This window comes from Nicotiana attenuata, unplaced genomic scaffold (genome assembly GCF_001879085.1).
Source record: "Nicotiana attenuata strain UT unplaced genomic scaffold, NIATTr2, whole genome shotgun sequence".
NCBI lineage: Eukaryota > Viridiplantae > Streptophyta > Magnoliopsida > Solanales > Solanaceae > Nicotiana > Nicotiana attenuata.
The window spans coordinates 117,927-132,423 of record NW_017670269.1 but is presented as its reverse complement, the minus strand read 5'-3'; the positions used below and the strand labels follow the sequence as shown (position 1 = coordinate 132,423).

The 14,497-nt window shown below is 35.0% G+C and overlaps 1 protein-coding gene across 1 annotated transcript; it reads left to right on the top strand.

Moving 5' to 3' along the window:
• The first annotated feature begins 8,223 nt into the window (after positions 1 to 8,223).
• On the top strand, positions 8,224 to 9,479 carry LOC109237016. Its single transcript, XM_019403257.1, has one exon. The coding sequence runs from the start codon at positions 8,415 to 8,417 to the stop codon at positions 8,931 to 8,933; it is 519 nt and encodes a 172-aa protein (XP_019258802.1). The 5' UTR covers positions 8,224 to 8,414; the 3' UTR covers positions 8,934 to 9,479.
• Positions 9,480 to 14,497: the final 5,018 nt, after the last annotated feature.

The following is a 14,497-nucleotide window of genomic DNA, read 5'->3' as shown; positions in this document are numbered from 1 at the left end:
ATTTTCGGCATGTTTAAGTGGGCCTTTTGAGAAGTATAATCTGAAAGATGGATTTCTTTTTAAAGAGAATAAGCTTTGTGTCCCTAATTGTTCTTTGCGAGAAGTTTTGTGAGGGAAGCACATTTTGGGAGGCTTATGGGACACTTTCGTGTGCCTAAAACACTTGACATCCTTGCTGAAAATTTCTTTTGGCCTAATATGAGAAAAGATGTAGAAAGATTTTGTGCTCAATGCCTTGAATGCAAACAAGCTAAATCTAAAGTGTTGCCACATGGTTTATACACGCCATTACCTGTGCCTATTTCACCTTGGATTGATATTTCTATGGACTTTGTGTTAGGACTGCCTAGAACAAGGTATGGTAAGGATAGAATCTTTGTTGTGGTAGATAGGTTCTCAAAAATGGCTTGTTCTATTCCTTGTTTAAAGACTAATGATGCTTCTCATGTTGCTGATTTATTTGTTAGAGAAGTTGTTAAATTGCATGGTATACCTCGAACTATTGTTAGTGATAGGGATGCTAAGTTTCTAAGCCACTTTGGCGTGCGCTTTGGGAAAATTGGGAACAAAATTGTTGTTTTCTACTTCGTGTCATCCACAAACTGATGGGCAAACTGAGGTAGTAAATAGAACCTTAGGAAATATGTTAAGGGCTGTTCTAAAAGGAAAATTAACTTCTTGGGAGGATCACTTGCCTATGGTAGAATTTGCTTACAATCGAACTGTTCATTCATCTACTGGTTATTCTCCTTTTGAAGTTGTTTATGGCTTTAACCCCCTTACACCCCTTGACTTATTGCCTTAGCCTACTAATGAGATGGTTAGTCTNTCAAGAAAGGAAACAAGAAGAGGGGATTCTTGTTCTTGAAGATTAAGGAAACTTCATTCCTTATTCTTGTGGGTTTTGGGTTCCCTAAAATTCTTTCCTTTTTTTTCTACTAACCAATTCCTATTCTTCTTAGGTTTGGTCATTCACTTCTCTTTCTTTTTCTAATTCCATATTCTTATCACTAAGGGTTGTGCCTAGTAAGGTTTATTAATAAATCTAAAGATTAACGACCAAGAGTTGCATTAAGTGGAAAAAGGCAAGAGATGTGAGAACATCAGAGGGAAAAGCCAAATTGAGAGATATATATTGCTTTGTTTTATAATGTCTCGTACAGGTAGTGATGATGAACAAAGGGCTTCAAGAAGCTGAAATTAAAGGAATGAATGATTTCACCTTGCAAGCTATGCACCAACAATTTGAAAGGTAGAATATGCAATTCCAAGAGATGAGGGACACCATTGCTGAGCAAAATATTATAATAGCTAAACTTAGGAGGGGAAATAACGCTAGACTCCAAGCTAGGAGAAATGTACCCGCTCCCATTGTAAATCAGGAAAACCCTATTGATGATTTTAATGATGATATTGATTTTGATAGGGTAGGAAGAGATAGGAGGGGACACAGAGGAAGACTAGAAGATGATAATATAAGTAGTATAAAGATGAAGATGCCATCTTTCAAGGGAACAAGGGATCCAGACTTGTACCTTGATTGGGAGAGAAAAGTGGAAGCCATCTTTGACTGCCACAACTATTCGAAGGGTAAGAAGGTTAAACTTGCTGCTATTGAGTTTTCTGACTATGCAGCAATTTGGTGGAAAAAGCTTTCTAGGGACAGATTGCAAGAAGGACAAGCACTCGTTGCTACGTGGGCTGAGATGAAGAGGGTAATGAGGAAGAGATTTGTGCCGTCACACTTTCAACGAGATCTACAACAACGTCTTCAAACTTTGAGGCAAGGGTCCATGTCTGTAGATGAGTACTTTAAGGCTATGGATATGGCTATGATCCAAGCTAATTGTATGGAGGAAGAGGAGGCTACAATGGCTAGGTTTTTGAATGGTTTAAATAAGGAAATAGCTGATGTAGTCGAATTACAACAATACATAACTTTATATGAGTTAGTTGAATTAGTTTTAAAGGTAGAAAGACAAAACAAAAGGAGACAACAATCTAGCTCATGGAAAAGCCGGTCAACTACTATTCCAAAGAAGCAATGGCTGAAATCTGAGGAGACACCTACTCTTAAATTCTGTGAAGACAAGGGCAGGAGCAAATTGGAATCCAAGGATGGGGGTAACCCTTTTATGCCTAAAACTTCTACTTCTACTTCTTCTATTCAATGTCTCAAGTGTCAAGGGAGAGAGCATAAGTTTATGAATGCCCAAGTAGAAGAAACATTCTAATCAAAGAGGATGGGGGACATGAGAGTGAGAAAAGTGAATCAAGTGAAGAACAAGAAGAAAACTTTGTAGAGAGTGAAGAAGGAGAAGAGATGGAGTACATTGATAGTGGGGTGAACTTTGTGGTTAGGAGGCTTATGCACATTAATTTGGGTGACTCTAATGAAGAACAAAGGCAAAACATATTCCATACTCGGTGTGGGATTAAAGATAAAGTTTTGTTCTATGATAATTGATAATGGGAGTTGTGCTAATGTTGTGAGTGCATATTTGGTGAAAAAGTTAGGGTTGGAATGGACGAAGCACCCTAGACCTTATAGGTTGAAATGGTTCAATCATAGTGGAGAGGTCAAGGTGAATAAGCAATACATGGTCTCCTTTAAGATTGGAAGGTACGCTGACAAAGTTCTATGTGATATAGTACCCATGCAAGCTTGTCATATCTTGTTGGGACGCCCGTGGCAGTATGATAGGAGTGCTTTTCACGATGGGAAGAAAATAGATACTCTCTTGAGCATAATGGCAAGAAGTACATTCTTGCACCTTTAACTCCTTCCCAAGTGTATGAAGATAAAAAAAAAGATGAAAGAATCAATGGGGAAACATGGGGAGGGATCAAAACGAGAGACTAAAGGGAAAGAAAAAGAGGGGAAATATGAAATGAGGTGTGAGGAGAGAGAGGGCAGCAATGAGAAGAATGATGAAAAAAAAGTGAGCCTTGCAAAAGCCAAAGAGTTTTTAATTGCAAAAAAGGAGGGGCTGCCTATTATCTTGCTCACTTATAAGGAAGTTCTGCTTAATAATGATTTACTAACATCCTCTTTGCCTAGTGTTATTTCTAACATTTTGCAGGATTTTGAAGATGTCTTTCCTGAGGATCTTCCTAAAGGTTTACCACCTTTAAGAGGAATAGAGCATCAAATTGATTTTGTGCCGGGATCACAAATTCCTAATAGGCCTGCTTATAGGAGCAATCCTGAAGAAACAAAAGAATTGCAAAGACAAGTAGAGGAGCTGCTTGATAAGGGATTTGTAAGAGAAAGCATGAGTCCCAGTTCTGTGCCCGTGCTTTCGGTGTCAAAGAAAGATGGCACTTGGAGGATGTGCGTGGACTGCCGCGCCATCAATAAAATAACGGTAAAGTATCGCCATCCTATTCCTCGTTTAGATGATATGCTTGACCAATTACATGGTTCTCAAATATTCTCTAAAATTGATTTGAAGAGTGGATATCACCAAATTAGAATGAATCCTGGAGATGAATGGAAAACTGCCTTTAAAACTAAATATGGATTGTATGAATGGTTAGTGATGCCGTTCGGGTTAACTAATGCACCTACTACATTCATGAGGTTAATGAACCATATCTTTAAGGATTTTCATGGAAAATTTGTAGTTGTTTATTTTGATGATATTCTGATCTTTTCTAAATCTTTAGAAGAGCATGTCGAACATTTGAAACAAGTTTGTAATGTGCTTAGGAAGCAACAATTGTATGCAAATCTATCCAAGTGCATTTTTTGTGTAGATAAGGTAGTTTTCTTGGGTTTTGTTGTGAGTTATAGAGGTGTTGAGGTAGATGAAGGTAAAATCAAAGCGATTAAAGATTGGCCTACACCTAAGAGCATTACTGAAGTTAGAAGTTTTCATAGACTTGCTAGCTTTTATAGGAGATTTGTTAGAGATTTTAGTTCAATTGTTGCTCCTTTAACTGAAGTCATTAAGAAGGATAAGGTCTTTAATTGGGTAAAATAACAAGTGCATGCATTTAATATTTTGAAGGATAAATTGTGTTCTGCTCCTTTGTTAATATTACCTGATTTTAATAAGTCCTTTGAAATTGAATGTGATGCATCTGGTAGAGGCATTGGGGTTGTTTTAATGCAAGATTCTAAACCAGTCGCTTATTTTAGTGAGAAGTTGAATGGGGGTGCATTGAATTATTCTACTTATGATAAAGAATTGTATGCCTTGGTAAGGGCTCTTGCTACATGGCGGCATTATTTGTGGCCAAAGGATTTTGTGATAAAAACTAACCATGAGTCCTTAAGATACTTGAAAAGCCAAGGTAAATTGAGTAGAAGACATGCCAAATGCGTTGAATTCATTGAGACATTTCCTTATGTGATTAGCTACAAGTAAGGTAAAGAAATATAGTTGCTGATGCGCTTTCAAGAAGGTACGCTCTTGTTTCTACTCTTACTTCTAAATTGATGGGATTTTATCATATTAAGGATTTATATATTGATGATTCTGATTTTGATGTATCATTTTCGGCATGTTTAAATGGGCCTTTTGAGAAGTATAATCTGAAAGATGGGTTTCTTTTTAAAGAAAATAAGCTTTGTGTCCCTAATTGTTCTTTGCGAGAAGTTTTTGTGAGGGAAGCACATTGTGGGGGGCTTATGGGACACTTTGGTGTGCCTAAAACACTTGACATCCTTGCTGAAAATTTCTTTTGGCCTAATATGAGAAAAGATGTAGAAAGATTTTGTGCTCAATGCCTTGAATGCAAACAAGCTAAATCTAAAGTGTTGCCACATGGTTTATACACGCCATTACCTGTGCCTATTTCACCTTGGATTGATATTTCTATGGACTTTGTGTTAGGACTGCCTAGAACAAGGTATGGTAAGGATAGCATCTTTGTTGTGGTAGATAGGTTCTCAAAAATGGCTCGTTTTATTCCTTGTTTAAAGACTAATGATGCTTCTCATGTTGCTGATTTATTTGTTAGAGAAGTTGTTAAATTGCATGGTATACCTCGAACTATTGTTAGTGATAGGGATGCTAAGTTTCTAAGCCACTTTGGCGTGCGCTTTGGGAAAATTGGGAACAAAATTGTTGTTTTCTACTTCGTGTCATCCACAAACTGATGGGCAAACTGAGGTAGTAAATAGAACCTTAGGAAATATGTTAAGGGCTGTTCTAAAAGGAAAATTAACTTCTTGGGAGGATCACTTGCCTATGGTAGAATTTGCTTACAATCGAACTGTTCATTCATCTACTGGTTATTCTCCTTTTGAAGTTGTTTATGGCTTTAACCCCCTTACACCCCTTGACTTATTGCCTTAGCCTACTAATGAGATGGTTAGTCTTGATGGAAAAAAGAAAGCTGATTTGATGAAGACTATTCGTGAGCATACGAGGCTTGCGATTGAGAGGAGGAATGAGCATGGTGATTTGGTTTGGGTTCATATGAGGAAGGAGAGATTTCCTTCAAAAAGGAAGACAAAATTGCACCCTAGAGGAGATGGCCCATTTAAAGTACTTGAAAGGATTGGAGATAATGCTTACAAATTGGACCATCCAGGTGAATTTCAAGTAAGTGCTACTTTCAATGTTGCTGACTTATCCTTGTTTGATGTAGGTTCAAATTCGAGTACGAATTCTTTGCAAGAGGAGGGGAATGATAGCTCCACTGATAAGGATAAAGCTTTAGGAGCACCAAGAAAGCCATTCACAAGGTCTCAAGCTAAGGAGAAGCAAGACAAGGTTGTTGGGCTTCAATAGGAGATCAAGAAGGCGCTAATGATGGAAGAAGAGCTCAAGAATTATGGAGAGGATTTTGCTAAGTGCTACACTCATTTCATGGTCCAAGTCCAAGTCCAAAAGGAGGTAGATTGGGGTCCAAGCCCCAGCCAAGGAGCGCCTAAATTAGGCGCCTAAATCAGCTCACAAAGGAGCCAACTTGGCGCCCAAGTCAGCTCAAGGAGGGGCGACCAAGACAAAGGAGAAGAAGTCATAGTTCCTTATTTTGTTTCCTAGTTTGTTAGGACATATTTGATGCTTTCCTAGGTAGTTAAGGTTTTATTTTGCTTTTTCCTAAGATTATTGGAATTGCTTTCCAAGATTGACTTGGTTTTTGTTTCCTAGAGTTTTACCTTTTCCTATGGTAGTTGGACTTGTTGTCCAAAGTAGTTTAGGACTTTATTTTCTTATTTTTTTAGGTAGAATTTCGTGACCCCTTCCCTATATAAAGCGGTATCTTCTTTTTTTTTAGACTTAGACTATTATCAATAAAAATTGTAAGATTTTTCTTGCATTCTTGTGTGTGGCTACTCTTGGATTTATTCTTTAACCTTCAAGACTCAACTTAAGCTGGTAAGATTAAACTCTTTCGAAATCTTAGATCACTTCTAGGTATTCAAGAAAGGTGATAAGCTTAGGCTTATTGTTGTTCTTGTTATTCTAAAGGGTCGGGTTTCACAATCTATCTCTTGTTTTTAATTCTCTACCAAAGGCAATTAGTTCTTTGTTTCTTGAATTCAATCTATCTTTAATTTTCCGTCCTTTTTTGTTTCTTTATTTTTTTTAGCTTCCGCGCGTTTCTTGATTTTCTTATTTTTCTTTAGTAATTCTTGAATCATCTATCGTGTTGTTATTAAGTAGGCTGTGTTTAATACGCGCCATGTATTAAATACTGCACTATTTCATTTTTTATTTTACTTCTTCCATCTTTTTTTCATTTCATCTTCTCCACCTTCCTTCATCAGTATTCTTGCAGCCCACCACCATGGAAGGCAGTCACAGCAATAACCCCCCTTAAACCCATAAACTCTATCTCTGAAAAATCAAAACCATCTCCCCCTACCACTCCACTTTAACACCTCTAATTTGACCATTTTTCCTTCACATCAGTCTCACACACCCAGATCTAAGAGAAAAGGAGAGAAAATTTCTTGTACAAAAAATGGTATTGGCGAACATCAAGCTCTCCAATCAAGTGTTAAAATTATTCCAACCTAAATCCATGACCCAATTGGTTAAGAGAACTTATGTTTCTATCAAATCGAGGAGATAAGAGAGAAAATATGCGATGAAATGGAGTTTGTAAAGGTAGGTGAATATGGTGGGGGGGAAAAGGAGTGTGAATAGAGATTCAACAAGAAAACGAGAAGCAATAAACAAAACATGACTAGTTTCAAAGCATGGGGAGGAAGAGGATGGCACGAGATGATAATGGCAGACTATTGGAGAACCATGGTTCTGTTAAAATGAAGAAAGAGAAAAAAAAACGAAAAAGAAAAGAAAAATGAATAAGAAAAGAGAAAAAATTAGTATTAAGTTTAATTAGTTGGAGTATCCAATAGGAAAGTGACACCTGGACAATAAATTAGTTGTAAGTTGTTTTTTGTGCCTCACGCGCATCTAGGAAATGAACTACACTTTTCATATAAGGTCATCACTCAATGGGGTATTAAATTCACTTAAGATTAGAATAAGGGAGTAAAAGGTCGCATTTAAATTCACTTTATGCATTTTCTCTATATTATATCTAGGGGTGTTCATGGTTCAGTTTGGATTGGTTTTTCCCTAAAAAGAAACCAAACTAAGTAAGTCGATTTTCAAATATTAGAACCAAACCAAACCAATTAAGTCGGTTTTTTCTCGATTCGATTTTTGTCGGTTTTTCGGTTATTTATCGTTTTTTCTTAAATATAATACATACACTACCAAATACATATTCCGGCGACCACATTTTCAACGTAACACTATCAAATCAATTGCCCTTTGAGAAATCTATTATTTACTAAAATATATTGATGATAATTGAATCAAATAGTGATGAATAATTTAAGGACACAATTAAAAATATATTTATTTAAACATGAAATGGATTCTTACACTTAACAAAAGAAAACTACCTATCAAACTAGAATATAAAGGTAAAGAATTGTACTAAAAGTGCAAACGATTAACATTCACCATAAAATTTTTGAAGCTTTGTATAAAAATATACATATATATAGGTGTAATAATAAATTTGAAATAGCTACTCATATAGTTGGTTTGGTTCGATTTTTTCGGTTATTTTTTGATTAAAATCAAAACCAAACCAAATTTGATCGATTTTTAAAATTCAAAACCAAACCAAAAAGTATCAATTTTTTTGGTCAATTTGATTTGGTTCGGTTTTTCGGATTTTTATGAACACCCCTATTTATATCAGTAAAGAGGGGGTTGCAGTTGCACATTGTAAAAGCAAAAAGCTTCCACGCACTAACAAGCGCGTTATGCCTCGTTTGGGTAAATAAAAGCATTCTAGTATTATCCCCTTGTTTACCAAAACAACACAGAATAGGTAAAAAGGAAACGACGCAGAAAGTGAAGAAAGTACAAGGAAAGCTAAGAGAGAAAAATCAAAGTCCAAAAAAGCCATCAAATCATATACCCAAATCTATGGCAGAAACCAAAGAACAAGAACCTTTACAACAACAAGAAAATCAATCAACTATGTTTCTCATAAAAATCATGAGCAAAAGAAGAACATGGGTATTTCTCTTTGTTTCTGTTTACACAATTTTATTCTCAATTTCTTGGAATTTTCTTAAAACAGTGCTTTCTTGGTATGAATCAACGATGTCAAATTCAACAACTTCAGCTTCAGCTGGTTGGCCTGCTTTATATGCATCTGTATTATTAGGTGTAGCTTTTGGGGTTTTGTCTATGGTAGCAGCTTTAGCTGTTGCAGTTCCAGCTACTTTAGTTACTTGGATTACAATTTTGGTTTTGTTGACTTTTGCTGGAAAACCCAGAAGGGATTTGGTTTTAGAAGGCAAGAAATTAACTGCTGATATTATTGGATTTGTTGTTAAGGTTTTGATTAAAGAAGGGAATGTTGTAGCTGCTCTTTGTGCTGTTCTTGGTTATTTTGCTCTTGTTAGAAGGAATAAAGACGATCGTGTTGTTGATTATTAACTTGAACTTCAAATTGGGCAATCAAGATATTCCAATTTCTCCCTAAATCAGTTTGTAGAATCCTTTTGTTTTTACTCTTAATGTTTTATTTGATTTGGTTAGTTAGGATGTAATGGTCAAGTTATTTGGTTTGAAGGCAGCAATGGTCAAGTTGTCTCTGTGTGACCCTTAGATTACGAGTTCGAGTTGTGAAATCAGTCTCTTATGCTGCTTATATCAGGGTTTACTTGTACCCCGGCCCTTTGGTACACAGTTCTTCCCTGTATCATGCTGCTTTTTTGGTTAGTTAGGTTGTAGGTCTAGGTTTAAAGCTATTTGAGAAGTTGTATCTAACAGTAGATTATCATAAATGTCTATGTCATGTATCATACAGTATGTGAAGTTGTATCTAACAGTAGATTATCATAATTTCTTTTTGTTTTTGGGTGATTATTTGTATTGTACTAAAAGAAGAAAGTCTTGTGACCTACTTTATGGAAGTTGTGGACCAGAGGTAGGTCTAACTAACATTGATATTGATTTGTGATCGACCATTCAAATTTTCCATCTTTTTTTTCTTAGATTTTGGAGTGAATTTTTGAGTACGGATTGGCTGAATGAACAAGCAAGGCATGTGTTAAAAAAGTGTAATATCTGAAGGTATGCCATGCCCAGTGACGAAGTCGTTGACCACCATTTGTCGAAAAATTACACTATGTACATAGGTAAAATATTACGTTTTAGAGGTATATAACACATATTGAACACCCTTTATCGGAATTTTTTTTCACTTTTTTAAAATTTGAACGCCCTCGGAGAAATTCCTAGTTTCGCCACTGGCCATGCCTTAAAATTGATACTTAATTAGTGCAAGTTCATCCAATATTTCTATTTCAGAATTGAAGATATTAGAACTAAAAAAAAATCTTGTCTAAAGAAAAGGTTCAAGCATTTGCGATAGAATGCTCAACTTTGGTGAAATATTTGAATCGCGGCAAATATTTGAACATAGTTACTCGACACTTATAGCCTGTTTGGCCAAGCTTTTTTTCGGCTAAGCTTTTGGAAGGAAAAAAAGTGCTTTTGAGGAGAAGCAGAAGCAGTTTTGGAGAAGCAGAAAAAAGTAGCTTCTCTCCAAAAGCACTTTTTTTAGAAGGAAATACACTTAGAAGTAGTTTTTTAAAGCTTGACCAAACACTAATTGCTGCTCAGAAGTGCGTTTCAAACTAATTCGCCAAACACAAACTGCTTCTCACCAAAAGTACTTTTGAGAAAAGCACTTTTGAAAAAAAAACACTTCTCAAAATAAGCTGATTTTTGCAGCTTGGCCAAACGGGCTATTGTACTGGTAGAAAGTAATAGGTATTCGGTGAAATATTTGAATCGCATCAGGTAGCTCAAACACCGCCATTGAATTGAACTCTTAGGGTGTATTTGGTATAACGGAAAATGTTTTCCAAGAAAACGTTTTCTTGAAAAACAAATAGTAATCTTATTTATTTTCCGGTGTTTGGTACGCAAATTAAGGAAAATACTTATCAAGAGTATTCATAAATAATTTAGATACAATAAATATGAAGCCATAAACTTTCGAACTAATAACCTTCCGAACCCACAAACTTCATAAACTTCTGAACCGCTAAACTTTATAATTTCTAAACCCGAAAAATTCCAAACACTTAAACCTCCGAACTCATAACTTTGGAACTTGTAAAATTTCGAACCTGTAAACCGAAAGATGAAAAAAAACTAAAACTGAAAATATATAATAAAAAATATTCTTTTTTCGGTTGGGGGTGGGGGGGTTATGCAGAAAAACGAAAAAAAAGAAATTTGAAATTACAAAAAAAAAAAGTAAAAAAAAAATTGTGCGGGGTTGGGGTGCAGAAAAATGGAAAAACAGGAATTTAAATTAAAAAAAAGTAAAAATAATATTTTTTTTGGGGGGGAGGGGGTGTTGTAGGGTGGGTGGTGAAAAAAAAAAGCTTTTTTGGAGAGAAGGGGTTGGGTGGGGTGGGTAGGTATGGGGTGGGTTGGTGAGGTGTGGGGAATAGGGTGGGGAAGGTTGAGAAGGAGTTTTGGAAAATGTTTTCCCTTCTCTTGATAAGGAAAGTAATTTCCTTCAATTGGAGGAAAATAAGTTCATAAGAAAAATATTTTCCAAAACTTTTGAGCCAACCAAATGTGGAAAAATTGGAAAACATTTTCCTTCGTACTAAAACACCCTTAAAGTAATTTTACTTGGTCTACCCAATATGAGGAAGCATTTTACCTACTAGCAATATGTATTTGATTTAGACCAACTAGCAAAATGGACAATCAGGGCTAATTAAGTTTGAAATGTTCATTGTAGAAACGTGTAGACAGTGAACTAGCAGGCTTGTAGTTACTCAAGTTGCTTCAACTTCCCCATATGATACTAGGTAAAATATGGGGGGAAGTGCACGGTTGGCCGCTAATAACATATGTATTTACTTTTAAGCCACCATTTAATATGTCTTTAGTCTTTAGCCACTGCTTTAATAAACTTTAACTGCCCGGACGAAAATACCTTTCTGCTCATGTCCTTAACTTTTGTACTTAACTTCAGGACTACATGTCCTTAACTTTTGAACTTGGAACTCTAAGTTCAGGACATCAGGACTACATGTCCTTAACTTTTGAACTTGTAACTCTAAGTTCAGGACTTCAAGGCTACATGTCCTTAACTTTTGAACTTGGAACTCAAACTTCAGGACCAAGCGTCCTTAACTTTTGAACTTGTAAGTCAAAGTTAAGGACCTATTGTCCTTAACTTTTGAACTTGTAACTGTAAGTTAAGGACTGCTTGTCCTTAACTTTTGAACGTGTAACTGTAAGTTAAGGACTGTCTGTCCTTAACTTTTGAACTTGGAAATCAAAGTTAAGGACCTATTGTCCTTAACTTTTGAACTTGTAACTGTAAGTTAAGGACTGCTTGTCTTTAACTTTTGAACGTGTAACTGTAAGTTAAGGACTGTCTGTCCTTAACTTTTGAACTTGAAAATCAAAGTTAAGGACTGCATGTCCTTAACTTTTGAACTTGTAACTATAAGTTAAGGACTACATGTCCTTAACTTTAGAACTTGTAACTGTAAGTTAAGGACTGCCTGTCCTTAACTTTTGAACTTGTGTCCTTAACTATTGAACTTAACTTTAGAAATTCAGGACTACATTTTCTTAACTTTTGAACTTGAAACTCTAAGTTCAGGCCAATGTCCTTAACTTTTGAATTTAACTTTAGGACTTCAGGACTACATGTCCTTATCACAATTATCTTTGTCCTCAACTTTTTGGCTTTTTACCATATTTTTCCTAATTATCTGTTGTTTAAGAAAATCTAAAAGTCACTTTTTTTAGATAACCAAAAGTCACGTCCTCCCACATTGTGATTATTATGAGTGAAACCAAGCAATTCAACTCCTGAAAGCAGACACAAAAGAAAATGAGAGGCTTATAAAAGCAGTAAGGAATTCAAAACCATTAATCCCATTTTCTTTGTTTTCTCTATCAAATGGTCAGCTCCTTCTCGTTCTCTTCTGACTTTTGAGAGAGATTTTTTTTCCTCCTTTTTCTCTGGATCTCACTCTTTTCCACTGTCTTAAATGTTGTGTTTGAGATTTGGGACACAATTGATGTCCGAGAGGATGATCAGTAGCTAATGTTGTCAGGGGGTCTTTCTCAAGTTCGATGCAGAGAGAGAAGCAAGGGTTTGGGAAGAAAGGGTAAAAATATCTTTTTATATTAATATTAATAAAGTAGTGGCTATTTTTGCTCAACATTAGAATTGGTGGATAAAAAATAAATATCACCTTAAATAGTGGCTACCCCACGCCATTTCTACTAAAATATGACCAAAGAGGAATAGGGGTGAGCTTGGGCTTGTCCATATTTTGATGGGCTTTGTTGACATGCTTGGCCCAGGCGTAGTTATTAGTGGGGCAAGTGCACAAATAGCCATTCTTAGGGATTCTATTGAGAGATTAACTAGTACTTATTTTGTTCTAATATTTTAAAGAGATTTTTTCATTCTTATACACTATTGGAAACTTTATTACCCTAAATGTTCACGTTTAGTAAATTAACCTACCTACACAAGTTTTGTTTACAAAATATATACAATCCACCTTAAAAGGCTCCCAACCCATTATTAGTGCCTTCAATTAAGGGATTTAGTTACACCCTTTACCTTTTTTTTCTCTTCTTCACCAGATCACCAAAAATACTAACAACTGCATCACTAAATTCGAGTACAATTTAGGAACTACCAGCACCGTCCTTGTTGGCTGAAGGCATTTCTAACATTGTTTTCGTCTTATATATGTTGCTAATGTGTGCGTGTTGATCCTTTTATCTTTGACCATGTAAAACGTGAAAGCTGCCAATTTAATTTGCCAATCTGGTACGTAGATATCTTTCGGACTCAAAACTCTCAGTCTCAAGAATGGCCCATTCTCACGATAATCAAAGGAATTTTTACATTCCTGTACACTATATAAAATTATATTACCCTCTTGAGACTGAGAGTACCATCATCAATTACCGGAAAAGCATGAGAAGCAGAAATCCAAAATAGATGAAACCGGGTCCATTCATATTGGATGAATTTTGAATACCAAATCGTCTAAATTAAAAGAGACCGAAAAAATCCAAAGCTTATGTCATAGGCTTGTAAAACTTATTTACAACTTTCATACATTATTTATACCCAGTTATACAACTACAATATCATACAACTTAAACACAATTTTTATACAAATTTTATACAATATGTCTTTTGTATATTTTGTATATGATTTATACATAGTAAAAATAAATTTCATACAACTAATCATATATTATACAACTTATCTACAACTTTCACACATTATTTCTGCCCAGTTAAATACAACTACAATAACATACAACTTAAATACAAAATTTATTCAATATGTCTTTTGTATATTTTGTATCTGATTTATACATAGTAAAAACAAATTTCATACAACTAATTATATATAATATAACTTATCTATAATTTTTATACATTATTTCTACTCAGTTATATACAACTATAATATCATACAAATTAAATATAATTTTTATACAATATTGTTCAACTTTCATACAATAATTAAATAAATGAAAGAAAAATATATAAACAATAGAATACAATTTTTCTATAATTTTACTACAATTTCGTAAATATAATGTATATCATGTCTTCTTCTTCTTCTTCTTCTTCTTCTTCTTCTTCTTCTTCTTCTTCTTCTTCTTCGAGTTTCAATCTAAAATTCAGCCAAAACCAAGTCTAATCTTCACCAAAACCCCTCAAAATTGAGATATAAACTCCAAACCATATTCCCAATTGTTTGCAACAACACCCAATCCAAACAAATAATGATTTTTGAAAACCCAAATTCGAATTCAAAGCTTCAAAGCCTTTTAATGGCTGTCAATGGTGGAATTGCTGCTCTCTTTTTCTTTGCTTTACATTACTGAAATTAGGGATTGAGAGATAGAGAGAGACGTAGAGAGAATTCCCGATTCTTTGCAACAACATCCAATTCAAATAAGCAATATTTTTT

What these genes read in the sequence shown, in the direction of transcription:
- LOC109237016 (XM_019403257.1), top strand. Translation starts at nt 8,415, where the DNA reads ATGGCAGAAACCAAAGAACAAGAACCTTTACAACAACAAGAAAATCAA.